The sequence below is a fragment of the Primulina tabacum genome, chromosome 15 (genome assembly GCF_025594145.1).
Source record: "Primulina tabacum isolate GXHZ01 chromosome 15, ASM2559414v2, whole genome shotgun sequence".
NCBI classification, from domain to species: domain Eukaryota; kingdom Viridiplantae; phylum Streptophyta; class Magnoliopsida; order Lamiales; family Gesneriaceae; genus Primulina; species Primulina tabacum.
The window spans coordinates 3,713,039-3,730,202 of record NC_134564.1 but is presented as its reverse complement, the minus strand read 5'-3'; the positions used below and the strand labels follow the sequence as shown (position 1 = coordinate 3,730,202).

General features: G+C 35.8%; 1 protein-coding gene across 1 annotated transcript; it reads left to right on the top strand.

Moving 5' to 3' along the window:
- Positions 1–2,341: 2,341 nt before the first annotated feature.
- LOC142526497 (extra-large guanine nucleotide-binding protein 1-like) lies at positions 2,342–7,040 on the top strand. The gene is made up of 8 exons (XM_075630942.1): positions 2,342–3,948; positions 4,040–4,177; positions 4,258–4,362; positions 4,469–4,654; positions 4,860–5,025; positions 5,327–5,568; positions 5,660–5,823; positions 6,263–7,040. The coding sequence occupies exons 1-8, from the start codon at positions 2,752–2,754 to the stop codon at positions 6,843–6,845; spliced, it is 2,781 nt and encodes a 926-aa protein (XP_075487057.1). The 5' UTR covers positions 2,342–2,751; the 3' UTR covers positions 6,846–7,040.
- Positions 7,041–17,164: the final 10,124 nt, after the last annotated feature.

The window sequence follows — 17,164 nt, the reverse complement described above, 5'->3', positions numbered from 1 at the left end:
CATAAACTAAGGGAACCACTTGATATTAGCACACTACAGAACAAGTTTGAGGGAGGATGCTCGTATTAAACATATGTTGACCTTATCAGTTTAAGGGAGAGATTGTTGAATTGTTAAAGAAATGTCCAAATCTTTAGTTATATGCATTGTCAAATGTAGTCCATTAGTCATGGTTTATTGAATTATTACAATAAAGAATTATATTTGCATATTTGTTATTTGATGGTTTTAGTAGTCAAATATTGTTGCTATTTTTATCGTTATTTCTATTAGTGTATTTGCTTATAAAAAGCTCATCGCTCAATAAAGAAAATATATAGCAGAAAATAAAATTTTTCTTTTTGTTTGATTTATATTTTATTTTCTCACTTTCTTAATTGTTCTACAAGTACAAAGTCTAAACCACTAACCATAGATTCATATGTTCATTTAACTTGAAATTTTGAATTTCTTTTGTTATTAAACGTAGAAAATATATTTTAGTTTTAAAAATATTAATATCAGTCCACTTTTCAAATAAAGAATGTATATTTAAAAAATATGTATAAGTTTTAATAGTATTAGACTTATTTATTTGAAGGAATGAATAATTATGTATCAATTAAATTAAAAAACAAAAAAATAAAAAAAAATCTATCAATTACTAACTAACAGTGAGAGAAAAGAATACATAGAGATGTATCAATATGTCAATTAAATAAGTTAAATTTATTTAATTTTGAAGTTTACAAAATTAAGTCCTAACTTCTAACCACAAATTTATATATTCATTTAATTTGAAGTTTAAAAAATTAAAAACATACATTAATCATATATAAATCAATCAAATTAACAAATATTAGAGCAACATTATATGATTATGTCCATCTTAATAAGTCGACGAGATCACAATACATTATTATTATTATTACAAAAAATAAAGAACTAAAATTATTTACATCGTAATGACCTCACAATTATTTTAAGGCAAAAGCTTGTTTGAGACGGTCTCACGGATCGTATTTGTGAGACGGATCTTTTATTTGGATCATCCATGAAAAAATATTACTTTTTATGCTAGAAGTATTACTTTTTATTGTGAATATCGGTAGGATTGACCCGTCTCACAGATAAAGATTCGTGAGATCGTCTCATAAGAAACCTACTCTTATTTTAAATACAATAAAACACCAACGTCAACAAATATTTAAGCTAAATTTATAGATTGAAACCATATGCAAATCAAACATTAAATAATTAATAATGTATGGATGAGTATTATCGATAAGACAAAAACCTGTGTGAGACGGTCTCACGGGTCGTATTTTGTGAGACAGATCTCTTATTTGGCTCATCCATGAAAAATTATTACTTTTTATGCTAAGAGTATTACTTTTTTTTATGAATATCAGTAGCGTTGACCCGTCTCACAAGTAAAAATTCATGAGATCGTATCACAAGAGACCTACTCAATAGATAAATATAAATGATAACGACATATTTATATAGTAATTTAACTTGAAGTTTTTAAAAAATAAATTTTAAACCATTTTTTATTATAAAACGTATATGGTTATTAACCATAACTCGAAGTTTTAAAAATAGGATTTGAACCATTTTTGGTTATAAAATATATATATTTATTTAACTTGAAGTTTTAAAAACCAAATTTAAATCACTAATCATAGATTTTCATGTTCATTTAATTTAAATAAGCATTCGAAAAATATTTATTTGATATATAATTATATATATTAATATATAACTAAAGCTCAAGATTAGCTCGTAACAACCGTACAAAACAAAAAAATTTTAATTCAACTCAACTCGAATTCGATAATTTTGAACTGACTCGATTCATTTACCTTATAAACTTCGAGTAGTTCTCTTATGAAACGGTCTCACGAATCTTTATCCCTGAGACGAGTCAATCTTACCGATATTCACAATAAAAAGTAATATTCTTAGTATAAAAAGTAATATTTTTTCATGGATAACCCAAGTAAAAGATTCGTCTCATAAAATACGATCCGTGATATCATCTCACATAAGTTTTTGTCATAAACTTCATGTTCAGTGATGCTTTCATTCTTTGACTTATATTACCTTTTGACAGTTGGACTAATCGATTAAGAAGTCTTTGATCTTATTTCTAACTTATACTTTCTCATGGATTGCTTGGTTTTACGTGTATGACAAAAATTTAAAATTTTTAAAAAATTTGAGAATCCAAATCGATGGAAAGAGGGGCAATTCGCAGATTACAAAGTCAACTCAAGACTTGATAATTATTGGTTGTAATTTCCAGGTCTTTTATAAAATGATATTTGAATTATTTAAATATTAAAACCAGCTACGACCAGATGTCGCCTCTTTCCCACTACTTTCTGTCAAATTTCTCGCATGCGCGTTGGATTGTGGGTCTTTGAAAATTTGATCAAAGAACTGGTCGTTCAAGCCTTCAACGGTGAACCCCGAAGTGTCAAAAGTCTCCATCTTTTTATCACACCAACCGTATTGCAAGAACTGCAAAAACCATCTTAACAAAAGCAGTCGAGATTTTGTTTTCAGCTATCCATTTCATGGAAAGTGATTTTAGTGGTAAATATTTCGTTTTTATTCGTTCTTTGTACCCACTTTTAGTAAATACATAAAAAGGGGTTTCTTTAAATGGTTCAGATGTTGGAACCCATGATTTGTTTCTCTTGATTTGAGGTTAAGAATACAAGGAATAAACAGTTTTGAAGATTTGGGATAAGTTTAGTTAAGATTATGACGAGTGTTTTAAGGAGAATTTTTCCTGGTTCATCAACAAAAAGTGAGGATCATGATGATGAGTATACTGCGGAATACTCCTTTGCCATGGAGTACAGTGGCCCTCCAATCAGCCATGAAATTCCCCACGTAATTCCAGTCGATATTCATCATATTCCGACTGCTTCAATGGCTGATAGGGCTGTGATATTTAGTAATTTGTCCTTACCAGTAATTCAACCAATTGTTAAAAGTGGGAAGAAACTATCACATGAGTTGAAATCGGGCCTTGAAGTTATTGAATCCGATGGCTCGGTGTTAGTTACTAGTGAAATCTTTAGTTCCGATGAAGTTTATAGGAGAAAATCGAAGGATGGTTCTTGTAGAGAAGGTGCATTAGCTGTTAGTCCAACCACACCCAATGTGTTGAATAGAGATCCTAGCACGAGTACTTCGGGTACTACAGGATTTTTGGATGGTCACGATGATTCAAATATATTTTCGGGAGAGTCTGATGTTGAAGACTTATATGATGATTGTTGGGCCGGTATATCACATGAGAATTGTTTGGGCCCTGCCGCTCCTGATTCAAGGAGATTGACATCGAGGTCACAAGAACTTTCATCAGAACTTGAATCTTGTGAAGGCGAGGAAGATTGTGTGGGTGAAGCCTCTGGCCAATTGAATAGGACTGCGGTAGTTACTTTTCGTGATTTGCCATCTAGTGATGTCGTGTCTGAAGAGAGCGATTATGACGAATATGTGAAGTTCCCAGAGAAGCCAGTGATATCAGATGATGGGTTGAAAGGGTTGTGTCACCGTTGTCATAAAAGGAACCGTTTCGCAGAGAAAGAGGTTTGCATTGTTTGTGGCTCAAAGTATTGTAGCAAGTGTGTGCTTAGAGCAATGGGATCTATGCCAGAGGGAAGAAAATGCATATCTTGTATCGGTTATCGTATAGACGAGTCAAAACGCAATTCACTAGGGAAATGCTCAAGAATGCTAAAAAGCATTCTAACAAATGATGCTATTAAGCAAATTATGAGTTCTGAGATATCATGTGAGGCGAATCAGCTTCCACCACATCTTATTTGTGTAAATGAAAAGCCTCTATGTACCGAAGAGTTGGTTCTGTTACAAAACTGCCTGAATCCTCCAAAGAATCTTATACCAGGAAAATATTGGTATGACAGAGTGTCTGGATTCTGGGGAAAGGTGAGTTCTAATCTTATTCTTCTTAAACACAATGTGATATTTATGTCCTGTTTTTAATGTGAGTATTTAAAGTTTCAATTCTATCAAAAAGGAAGGAGAGCAACCGTGCCAGATTATCAGCGCTGAACTGGAGGTTGGTTATCAAATTAGGAGAACTGCTAGCAACGGGAATACAAATGTGCTGATAAATAATCGGGAGGTCACCAAAGCAGAAACCTGGATGTTGAAGGTGGTTGTGTTTAAAATTCTTATTTATATACTTGTGAACTTGAATATAATGAAGAAACTAAGATTCTAGAATGTTTGCAGGCTGCTGGAATTAGATGTGACGTGAACACTCACTTTTGGGTTTCACCAGATGGGTTGTGTCAGCTCGAAGGCATGAACAATATGGTGGGAAATTTATGGGAGAAGGTACACTGGAATGTTTGGTCATAAATTCTCTGTTTCTTTATTTTAGCTTCCATCCGATCCGTGTTAACACATGTTAATTAATATGTTGCAAAATTTTCTCTTTCAGAAAAGAGTTAAGATCATATGTTCGGCTCTCTCTTTGCCATTTCCTTCAGATTCTTCAAAACCTGGTGGTAGTGGTGTAGATAAAGAAACAGATAAAGTGAACTCGAAGAACTTGGAACCCATACGGATGAATAAACTTCTACTTGTTGGTTGTTATCAATCGGGAACGAGTACCATATTCAAACAAGTATGTATCTGTTTCTTGAGTTTAGAATTTATTGTTTAATACAAGTATGTATATGTTTCTTGACTTTAGACTTTATCATTCTATGAGAGGTGAAAAAACCATTACTGATAATCTTGATTTTGTTTAGGATTCTGTGCAGTTCATTAATCTTCAACCAATAATGAACACCAAATGATTGAGCATGCTTGCTTATTTGTTTCTCCAGGCAAAAATTGTGTATAAAGTGCATTTCTCAGAAGATGAGAAGCTAGATATGAAGTTTGTGATCCAGAGAAACTTGTACCGTTATTTAGCTATTCTGCTTGAGGGCAATGAAATTTTTGAAGAAGAATATTCAATCCAAACCAAGATTAATGATCCTGGTCCTTCGGGTATGTGAAAATATACTCCATTCATGCATTGCAATTGTTCATTTATTTAATTTAATTGTTGCGTGCCTATAATAGTTTCTGTTGTCCTTTATGGCTGCTTGTATGACACATTAATTGATATGCGGTGTCTGAGTTTTTGTATGATTTATTAAAATATATGACTTGCACCATTGTCGTTAGCTTTTTTTTTTTTTTTGGAATCAATGGTAAATGTTTGTTTCCAGTTGGTATAAATTAAATGTTTTTAAACAGTGATGGTTATTTTTAGCTTCAGTTACTGATAATAATTTAACTGTGACAGAGATCTCGGACCAGGTTGTTGAAAAAAACATTTTTTCACTTAGTCCGAAACTGAAGGCATTTGCAAGTTGGCTACTCAAAGTTATGATGTCAGGCAACTTGGAGGCTATATTCCCAGCTGCTACTCGAGAGTATTCTCCCCTAGTTGCGGAGTTGTGGAAGGATAAAGCATTTCAAGCAACTTATAGGCGAATAAATGAACTTCATATGCTTCCCGCAGTTGCTAATTATTTCATAGATCGGGTAAATTTAACTACTAGAACTTTTGCTATGAGGTGGTGTTACTTGCATCATTCAATTTTTAAGAACCTTTTTTCTTTTCCTTCAAAATAAGGCTGTGCAATATTCACAAGTTGACTACGAGCCTTCCGAAATGGATATCTTGCTTGCGGAAGGCATCACTGCTTCGAATGGGGTTGCGTCTATGGAATTTTCATTTCCAAAGTCGTCTCAGGATGGGTACATGGAAACATTAGATCAGAATGATCCCTCCACGAGGCCAGTTCTCTAATCTTGAACTGTTAGTTCTTACCTTAAAAGGAATTTGTCTGAGAGTAAATATCCTTGCTACTATTCTGTGTGACCTGCATATATGGCATGACATCTGGTTTGTTGTAAATTTAAGATATTTGACCAGCACATCACTGAAATCCATGGTTTCTGATAAAGCATTAGAAGTTTGGTCTTACACTTGATATTAAAACCAGCATTGTATGTTCGTTTTTTATCAATTTCAAGTTAAAACAATTATTTTGAGGGAGATTATAGAGGAGGACATCAATAGCTCATGTTTTGCTGTGTGACACCATGATCAGAACGTATATAGCGTTTAAAAGATTTAAATTTTAGTTTTTGATTTGACAACCAACACTCCATTCTACAGAACTTCCACCAATAACTAAATGTCCGTGTTGTTGTTCATCTTTTATCCATGCAGCTACCAACTAATTCGAGTTCATGCAAGTAGCCTCGGGGAAAACTGCAAATGGTTAGATATGTTTGAAGACATCGACCTTGTAATCTACTGTGTTTCCTTGACAGACTATGGTGAATATTATGAAGACATGAGTGGCATTCGCACAAACAAGATGGTGGCGACCAAGAACCACTTTGAGGCCATTGTCACTCACCCAACACATGCTGACAAAAATTTTCTTCTCATTCTCAATAAATTCGACCTCTTAGAGGAAAAGATGAAACAGGTTCCTCTGAGAAACTGTGAATGGTTTCAAGATTTCAATCCCGTTATCAGTCTTCATCCACACAGCACCACCAGCAACAACAATCCGTCTTTGCCTCAACGGGCTTTCCATTACATAGCCACAAAGTTCAAAAGGCTGTTCAATTCTCTAAGCGGGAAAAAGCTGTTTGTTTCAAGGGTGACAGGACTAGAGCCTGATAGTGTTGATAATGCTCTTAGGTACAGCAAGGAGATTTTGAAGTGGCAGGATGAGATTAATAAATTCGTTGGCGGTAGCGAATGGTCGTCGGAGAGCATGGAACCTAACTCATCTATGTAGAAATCCTCACATGTAAAACTAGAGTGAATAAAATCTGTCGAAAGTTAAAATGTACATATTGAAGCTCATGCAATGCCTTCTGTAAAAAATGACACATGGAGTTAAAATGTCCTCTTTGAGGAGGTGCATCAGACTGTTTAAATTATTGCTTTTCGTTTAATTTACTGATAAATTATACTTCTAGATTTTGCTTTAGCCCATTCATTCATTTATTCAGGTTTTACTTCACAGAAATGCTAAATAATAAGATGGTATTTATTTAATGTCACATTATCGAAACATGGAAAAATGCTTAATTTACATCCCTTTTTACTTCATCATATAAAACCTGAAAACTCCTCCTTAAAGTGATACACTAAGCATGCTGATTATTACCAAAGATATCAAATTTCCTCGTTCAAGAACTAAAGCTCTCCCGCAAGCATGGAGGCCGAATCCTCCGAGCAATTCAAGGCAGGAAACTTCTTAACTCCTAGGAGTTGAGCCAAGTCGTTTAGCCAAGACACCGAGCCGCCGTGAGCTACCACTTGCTCGGGTGCAGCAATCTCATGGCTAGTCGGAGCCGAGATACTTGAGAATGGGCTCGACCCTTGTTCCTTAGCTTTGCTAGCTCACTAGTCCACATATATTGGAAAAATTTTGTTTAAAAGTTTGATTGTGGATAAGTTTTGGGTTTTAGGTGTGCAGTTGTTGTTAGGTGAAATGGGCCAATTATTTGAAAACTTTATCAAAGTGTGACGATTTTTAAATGTTGCTGCGTGAAGCGTGAATTTTTCCGCAAAAGCAAATATGCATTTAATTGTTTATGAGAACTTGTATCTATAAATAGATGCGTCCTTTTAAATCTTACAAAACAAAACAATTCCAAAGCTTCTTAAATAAGATAAAGAAAAGTGTTGTGAGGTTCTCTTCTGAGAGTCAGAGAAAATATTTTCTCGGTTATACTCGGGGGTCGGGATTGTGAGATATCAAGTGTTTTGTATACACTTGTAATCTTCTCCCTATAATAAAGATTTGCAGTAGCTCTGTAGACGTAGCCTATATTTGGTGACCACGTAAATCTTTGTGTTCTTATTGATTATTTTATTTCGTTTTTATGGTACTATATTATCATCATGATCACCATCGTTTCCTCATAATTACCCAAAAACTGGTATCAATGCCTTGTTGTAAAATTTCTTAGAATTCTGAGTATGCTCTGTGGTTGCAGCTTTGTCTGATCTTCCACATCAGAAAAGATTTTTTATATTTTTTGCTAAGGCTAGAGAAGCGATGATTAGAAATGATGGATCGGGACCGGGAATCAACAAGTTCGACGGAACATTTTTTTCATTCTGGCTGTTACATATTAGAGATTATCTGTATAGCAAGAAGCTGCATCAACCTCTATCAGGAAAAAAAGCCGGAAAAGATGGAGGATGATGATTGAGCTCCTTAACCGACAGGTGTTAGGTGTGATATGATGGACCCTGACAAAGAAAGTGGCGGAGGCACAAACCACATAAGAGATGATGTCTATTTTATCGGACATGTACGAGAAGTCATAAGCAAACAAAAAAGTACATCTCATGAAAAAATTATTCAACTTGGAAATGGGAAAAGGTGCTTCGGTGGCTAAACACATCAATGATTTCAACACGATTGTTTCTCAGCTAACATAGGTTGAAATTAATTTTGATGCTGAAATTCGTGCAATTATTCTTTTGGCGTCTTTACCAAATGTTTGGGAACCAATGTAGGCAACAGTTAGCAATTCTGTTAGAAAAACAAAGCTAAAATTTAATGATGTCAGAGATCAATTCTCGCTGAAGAAGTTTAACATGATATATTCGAGTGAAGGAACATCATTGAGATTTGCTCTAAATCTCGAGAACAGAGGAAGGGCAGGAGTGGCGAAAAGAGTTCTAGCCGATGGCGCAATAGGTCCAAGTCAAGAAAAGGAAAAGACAAAAACAACTTTAAAAAGAATTTGAAGTGCTGGAATTGTGGTGAAACTAGTCAATTGAAAAAAAAACTGCAAATCAACAAAGAATAATACAAATGTTGTTACAGAGGAGGTACATGATGCTCTATTACTATCAATGGAAAGCCCAGTTGATTCTTGAGTTATGGATTCAGGAGTTTCGTTTCATACCACTGGTAATCGTGATGTATTTGATAATTACATCACTGACGATAACGGAAAATTTTTCCCGGCTGATGGAAAACTTTTGGAAATAGTTGGTATGGTTGATGTCCGGATGAAGATTTCAAATAGATATATCTGGAAAATTAATAAAGTTAGATATGTACCGAAATTGGCACGAAATATGATCTCAGTGGGACAGCTCAATGACAAAAGTCATAATGTGACCTTTGGTGATGGTTACTAGAAAATGAACAAAGGAGCCATGATTGTTGCACGAGGAAAGAAAACTGGAACACTTTATATTACTTTCAGTTGCAGAGATACATTAGCAGCCATGGATTCTAGAGCTAATTTAAGTCTATGGCATTGTAGGGTTGGGCATATTGGTGAGAAGGAAATGAAGATGCTTGTATCAAACGGAAAGATATCGGAATTAAAGACCGTTGAACACAAGATATGTGAAAGTTGTATTGGAAAGTAGAAAAAGTGAGCTTTTCAAAAGGAAGTAGAGAACCAAAAGCAGCAAAATTGAATCTGGTTCATACTGATGTATGGAGACCATCTCCTGCGACATCGCTTGGAGGCTCAAGATACTGTGTCACATTTATCGATGATTCAAGCCGGAAAGTTTGGGTTTATTTTTTTAAAAATAAATGTGATGTTTATGAGACCTTTAAAAGGTGGAAAGCATGGTTGAGAATGAGACCAACTTGAAGGTGAAGTGCTTACGGTCTAATAATGGTGGTGAATATGAAGATGATGACTTCAAGAAATATTATGCACAAAACATGATCAAGATGGAGAAAACCATCCTTGGTACATCTCAACAGAATGATGTAACTGAAAGGATGAACATGACCCTGAATGAACGTGCTAGGAGCATGAGACTGCATTCTGGATTGCCGAAATCATTATGGGCTGATGTTGTTAACATTGTAGCATATCTGATCAACAGAGGATCTTCGATACCGCTTGACTGCATAATATCCGAAGAGGTATGGAGCGGCAAAGAAGTAAACCATTATTTGTTGAAAGTGTTTGGATGTTTGTCCTATGTTCATATTGACTCTACTAGCATATCAAAGCTTGATCCAAAATCAAAGAAGTGCTTCTTTATTGGTTATGATGATAATGAGTTTGGTTATCGTTTTTGGGATGACCAAAATCGGAAGATCATTCGGAGTAGAGATGTATTCTTTAATGAGCAAGTATTGTACAAGGACAAGTCAATCATTGGAGCTGGAGATGAATGTCCTGAAGTCAAGAAGACTGATGAAGTGCCATTGACAGATATTCCTGTGAATGAATCAAAAAGCAGTGACCAAGAAGATGAAGGAGCAACTGCAAGATGATGACCCACAACTCCGGTGAATGAACTCAGAAGATCTTTGAGAACAATTAGACTGCACTTCAGTATATTTTGTTGACAGATAATGGTGAACCAGAGACCTATGAAGAGGCAATGCAAAATGATGATTCGACCAAGTGGGAGTTAGCCATGGAAGATGAGATGGATTCACTGTCATCCAATCAGCGTGAGAGTTGACAGAACTTCCGCAAGACAAAAAAACATTACATAACAAGTGGGTGTACCAGTTAAAAGAAGAACATGATGGTAGCAAGCGGTACAAGTCAAGACTTGTTGTAAAAGGTTTTCAACAAAAAGAAGTCATCGATTACAATGAGATTTTCTCTCCAGTGGTTAAGTTAACTACTATCAGGACTGTACTCGGATCAGTGGTAGAAGAAGATTTACATCTGGAGCAGTTAGATGTGAATACGACATTTCTTCATGGTGACCTAGACAAAGAAATTTATATGAAGCAACCACATGGCTTTGAAGTATGGAGAAAAGAGAAAATGATGTGCAAACTTAAGAAGAGCTCGTATGGTCTCAACAAGCTCCAAGACAGTGGTACAAGAAGTTTGATGGATTCATGAGTAATAATGGTTTCTTGAAGTGTCAAGCTGATCACTGTTGTTATGTTCAAGCTGATCAATGTTGTTATGTGAAGAAGTTTGATGGTTCTTATATCATTATACTATTATATGTAGATGATATGTTGATAGCAGGAGCTTGTCTGGAGGAGATCGATAAACTCAAGAAAAAGTTATCAAAATAATTTCTATGAAGGATTTGGGTGATGCAAAACAAATCTTTGGTGATTAACAGATTTAATATGGATGAAGCTAAACCCGTGAGTACTCTTTTGGCTAGTCATTTTAAAATTATCAAAACACAATCACCATCGTCGGAAACATGATCAGGAGCATGTTTATATTAACAAAGTTTCTTATGTTTCTGCTGTCGGAAGCCTCATGTATGCAATAGTATGCACTAGATCAAACATAGCACGTGCAGTGGGAGTTGTGAGCAGATTTATGAGCAATCCAGGAAAACAACACTAGGAAGCAATTAAATTGATTCTAAGGTACTTGAAAGGTACTGCTAGTTTATCTTTATGCTTCAGAAGGTCAAATTTGGGGTTACAGGGTTTTGTCGATGTCGACATGGGAGGTGACCTTGATGGCAGAAAAAAATACCACTGAGTATGTGTTCTCATTAGGTGGTAGGACAATAAACTGAGTATCTAAATTGCAAAAGATAGTTGCGCTTTCGACTACTGAAGCTGAGTACGTTGCAGTTACAGAAGCTAGTAAAGAGATGATATGGCTAAGATAATTTCTGGAAGAATCGGGTCAGAAGCTTGAAGATAGCACATTACACTGTGACTGTTAGAGTGCTATTCACTTAGCAAAAAATCCTGTTTATCATGCTAGGACTGTAAGGCCCAGGTTTATCACATCTGAACATGTGCAATATTTATAATTTTTTTTCTTTCATTTAAAGTACCGATAACCGATATAACTAACACAAAGGCCTAAAGTTTGTAGAGATAATAATTTATTTATTTAAAAGAAACAAGAAGCCAATCTCTCAATCAGATCAATGAGTAAATAAATTAGTCTTCCAAAGGACTAGCTAAAATATTTGAAGGGAAATAATCCATGAATCTTAAAAGAACTTAAATGAAAGAATTTAACTCTCCAAACTCTATGGAACATCTTCCATGTCATCAAATGTAAGGCCCAAGTTTCTCACATCTGAACATGTGCAATATTTGTAAATTTTTTGTCTCATTTAAAGTACCGATAACACATATAACTAACACAAATCTTAAAAGAACTCAAATGAAAGAATTTAACTCTCCAAACTCTATGAACCATCTTTTATGTCATCAAATGTAAGGCCCAAGTTTCTCACATCTGAACATGTGCAATATTTGTAAATATTTTGTCTCATTTAAAGTACCGATAACCCATATAACTAACACAAATGCTTAAAGTTTGTAGAGAGTCATAATTTATTTATTAAAAAAAAACAATTAGTCAATCTCTCAATCAGATCAATGAGTAAATAAATTAGTCTTGCAAAGGACTAGCTAAAATATTTGAAAGGAATAATCCACGAATTCCAAAAGAACTCAAATAAAAGAATTCAACTCTCCAAACTCTACGGAACATCTTCCATGTCATCATCATCCTCAATGATCTATTCTATATATTCTACATATTCGTCTTCCTCATCCAGATTATTATTTGAAACTAAAATTATTCGGTACACTCCTGCATCTAGCCACTAATTCAATCTCAAGGGTAACGACAAAAGCTTTCACAATAATAAACAATAAATACACATGTAGATAGGATGATAAAATGCAAGAATAACACGATAAAATAATCTAGATCAGAACTTCTATCATGCAACACTTTGACCATTGGGAAACAAGAGATGGCTCACATGCTCCCCCTCACACGCAGCACTTTGACCTGTAGGAACCAAGAGGTGACTCACATGATAGACGAAACAAAACAACATCCACAATGGGACCTCTTCATGCAACACTTTGACCATAGGAAAATAAGAGGTTGCTCACATGCTTCCCCACATGCAGCACTTTGACACGCATGAACTTAGAGGTGGCTCACATGACATACATATCCTACAGAATATTCCCAAAACATAATCAAATACAAAATTAAACATATAAAAAAACAATATATATCCAAATCCATATAGCATTTGAGTGCTTAGATCTATAATATTTGTGAGGTGTTTGTTCTCTTGTATTAAAAGAGTGTGTGTTCTCTTTGGAAACACAGTGAGTAGTTGTACACCATAAAATATTATAGTGGAATTCTTTTTATCTTGTCCGTAGTTTTTTACCCTAATAGTTTTTAGGGGTTTTCCACGTAAATCTCGGTGTCCAGTTTATTCTTTATTTTCATATTTATTATCTCAAATTACCGCACGTGGGACCAACAAGTGGTATCAGAGCCTTGGTTTAAAATTTCTTAAAATTCTAAGTATGCTCTGTGGTTGCAGCCTAGACTGATCTTCTACACCAGAAAAGATTTTTTGAGATTTTATATTAAGAAGAGATTATTTTGTTCAGTCAACTAAATTGTTATATACATAATGGCGGGCAGATACGAGATAATAAAGTTCAACGGAAAAATTTTTATGCTGTGAAAATAAAGATACAAGTAGTTTTAAGAAAGAAGAATTGCTTGACGGCTATTAGAGATATACTGGTGGAAATTACGGATGATAGAAAGTGGAATGAGATTAATGATAATAATGTCGCCAATTTACACTTTGCTATAGCAGACGAAGTATTGTCAAGTATCTCTGAGATAAAAACAACAAAAGTTATCTGGGATGCTCTGACAAAGATGTACGAGGTCAAGTCGCTACACATCATGATTATCCTAAAGAGAATGCTTTATACTCTTCGGATGGCGGAATCCTCGTCGATGACCGACCATATCAACACATTAAATTCTCTATTTGCCTAACTCTCTTCCATGGGGCATAAAATAGGGAAAAATGAACGTGCAGAGCTTTTACTTCAAAGTCTACCAGATTCATATGATCAACTTATCATCAACATTACCAACAATGTTCTTATGAGATCTCTAAAATTCGACGATGTTTTAACTGCGGTTCTCGGAGAAGAAAGCCGGCGCAAGAATAAGAAGATATGTTGGTAACATCGAAGCAAGCATAGGCTTTACCAATGATAAGAGAAAGATTTATGGACCGTGACTCCAGTGGGAGCCAAAGACGGGGTAGATCAAAGTCGAGAAGTATGAAGAAAAATATTTACTGCTTTAAATGTGGCGGTAAAGGGCACTTCAAGAAAGAGTGTACGAGTATCAAGAATAATTCTCAAGGAAATGTGGCCAGTACTTCAGGCAGTAGTTAAATATTATTCAGCGAAGCGGCAACAGTTGCAGAAGGCAGACACAAATTTTGTGACACGTGGATTATGGATTCAGGAGCGACGTGACACATGACGTCTCGGAGAGAATGATTTGATCATTATGAACCAGTCTCAGGAGGATCTGTATTAATAAGAAACGATCATGCCTTGGAAATAGTTGGGGTCGGTACTATCAAATTAAAATATTTGATGACACCATTCGCACCATACAAGAAGTACGACATGTGAAAGGACTGATAAATAATCTTTTGTCCTTGGGGCAATTGGATGACAACGGGGGTAAAACCCGTATCGAGAATGAGATCATGAAAATTGTGAAAGGGTGCGCTTGTGGTTATGAAGGTGGAAAAAGTTGCTGCAAATTTGTATGTACTTTTGGGAGAAACACACAAAGAGACGGAACTAGCTGTTGCATCAATTGATTCAGGAGAAGAATTAACAGTGTTATGGCATAGAAAGCTCGGGCATATGTCAGAACGAGAGTTGAAAATTCTCTCAGAACGGAAGCTGCTGCCGGGACTTACAAAGTGTCACTACCCTTTTGTGAGCACTGTGTTACCAGTAAACAACACATGTTAAAGTTTGACACTTCTACTGGCAGGAGCAAAAGCATATTGGAACTGATTCATTCGGATGTTTGGCAAGCACCAGGTGTATCCCTAGAAGGAGCGAGATACTTTGTCTCGTTCATTGATGATTTCTCTAGGAGATGTTGAGTGTAACCAATAAAGAAGAAATCAGATGTTTTCCAAGTCTTCAAAGATTTTAAAACGGGGGTTGAACTTATTCTGGAAAGAAAATCAAGTGTCTGAGGACTGACAATGGAGGAAAATATACCGGTGACGAATTTGATGCATATTGTCAACATGAAGGCATCAAAAGACAGTTCACGACAGTTTACACACCTAAACAGAATGGAGTGATAGAGTGGATGGACAGAACCTTGTTGGACAAAACAAGAGCTATGTTGAGGACTGCGGGTCTGGACAAGTCATTTTGGGCGGAAGCAGTCAAAACCGCTTGTTATATTATCAATCGTTCTCCTTCAGTGTCGATTGATCTGAAGACTCCGATGGAGATGTGGACTGAGAAGCCGACAGATTATTCTCATTTGCATATATTTGGAAGTTCTATGTACGTTCTGTACAATGAGCAAGAAAGATCGAAGTTGGATTCAAAATCCAGAAAATGTATCTTCTTAGGGTTATGCTGATGGAGTAAAGGGGTTTCGCTTGTGGTATCCTACTGTTCACAAGCTTGTCATCAGTAGAGATGTTATCTTCGAGGAAGATAAAGTAAAGGAAGACAAATACATGCTGAATTCAGAAACTACTATATTTCAGGTTGAAATTAAGACAGACGAATGTCAAATTTCTTGTGAAGCAGTACCAGAGCACGAAGAAGAAGAACATATTGAGTCTGAAGTTTCCAATGAGGCAGTCAACTAGAGACAGAAGACTACCAGGTTGGCTTCCAGATTATGTCACTGAAAGCAATATTGCATATTGTCTGTTATCAGAAGATGGTGAACCATCGAGTTTTCACGAGACTACTCAAAGCTCGGATGTATCCTTGTGGATGATAGCAATGAAAGAAGAGTTGGAGGCATTAGACAAGAATAAAACTTGGGATCTTGTTACACTACCATGAGGGAGGAAAGCCATTGGTAACAGATGGGTCTATAAGATCAAGCGTGATGGTAATAACCAAGTGAAGCGGTATCGTGATATATTGGTGGTAAAAGGGTATGCTCAGAAAGAATGTATTGATTTCAATGAAATATTTTCTCCTGTGGTTTGGCTTACAACAGTCAGAGTACTGTTGGCATTATGTGCGGTGTTTGACCTACATCTAGAACAACTAGATGTGAAAACGACGTTTGTTCATGGAGATCTTGAAGAAGAAATCCATATGGTCCAGCCAGAAGGCTTTGCGGAAAAAGGCAGAGAGAACTTGGTTTGTAGGTTGAACAAATCTCTGTACAGTCTCAAACAGGCACCAAGCTGTTGGTACAAGAGATTTGGTTCCAATATCATGAGCCTTGGATACAACAGATTGAGTGCAGACCCTTGTACATATTTCAAGAGGTCTGGTGATGATTATATTTTTCTGCTGTTGTATGTGGACGACATGTTGGTAGCAGGCCCCAACAAAGATCATGTCCAAGGATTGAAGACACAGTTTGCTAGGGAGTTTGATATGAAGGACTTGGGACCAGCAAACAAGATTCTAGGGATGCAAGTTCACCGAGATAGAACTAACAGAAAGATTTGGCTTTCCCAGAAAAATTATTTGAAGAAAGTCTTGCAACGTTTCAACATGCAAGATAACAAGCCAATATCGACCCTTCTTCTCGTTAACTTCAAGTTATCTTCCGAGATGTGTTCTAGCAGTGAAGCAGAGATGATGGAGATGTCTCGAGTACCATATGCATTAGCAGTGAGAAGTTTGATGTTAGCCATGATCTGTACAAGACCAGACATTTCTCAAGCAGTGGGAGCAGTTAGTCGGTATATGGCGAATCCTGGACGAGAGCATTGGAACACTGTCAAGAGGATCCTTAGATATATTAAGGGTACCTCAAATGTTGCATTATGTTATGGAGAATCATATTTTATGCTCAGGGGTTATGTCGATTCAAATTATGCAGGTGATCTTGATAAGAGAAAATCTACTACTGGTTATGTGTTTACACTTGCGAGGGGAGATGTAAGCTGGGTTTCAAAACTGCAGACAGTTGTGTCATTATCTACAATGGAGGCAGAATACATGACAACTACTCAAGCTTGCAATGAGGCAATATGAATTAAAAGGTTATTGGAAGAGATCAGAGACAAACAAGAGAATGTTCCTTTGTTTTGTGACAGTCAGAGTGCCTTGCACACGCAAGGAATCCAGTCTTT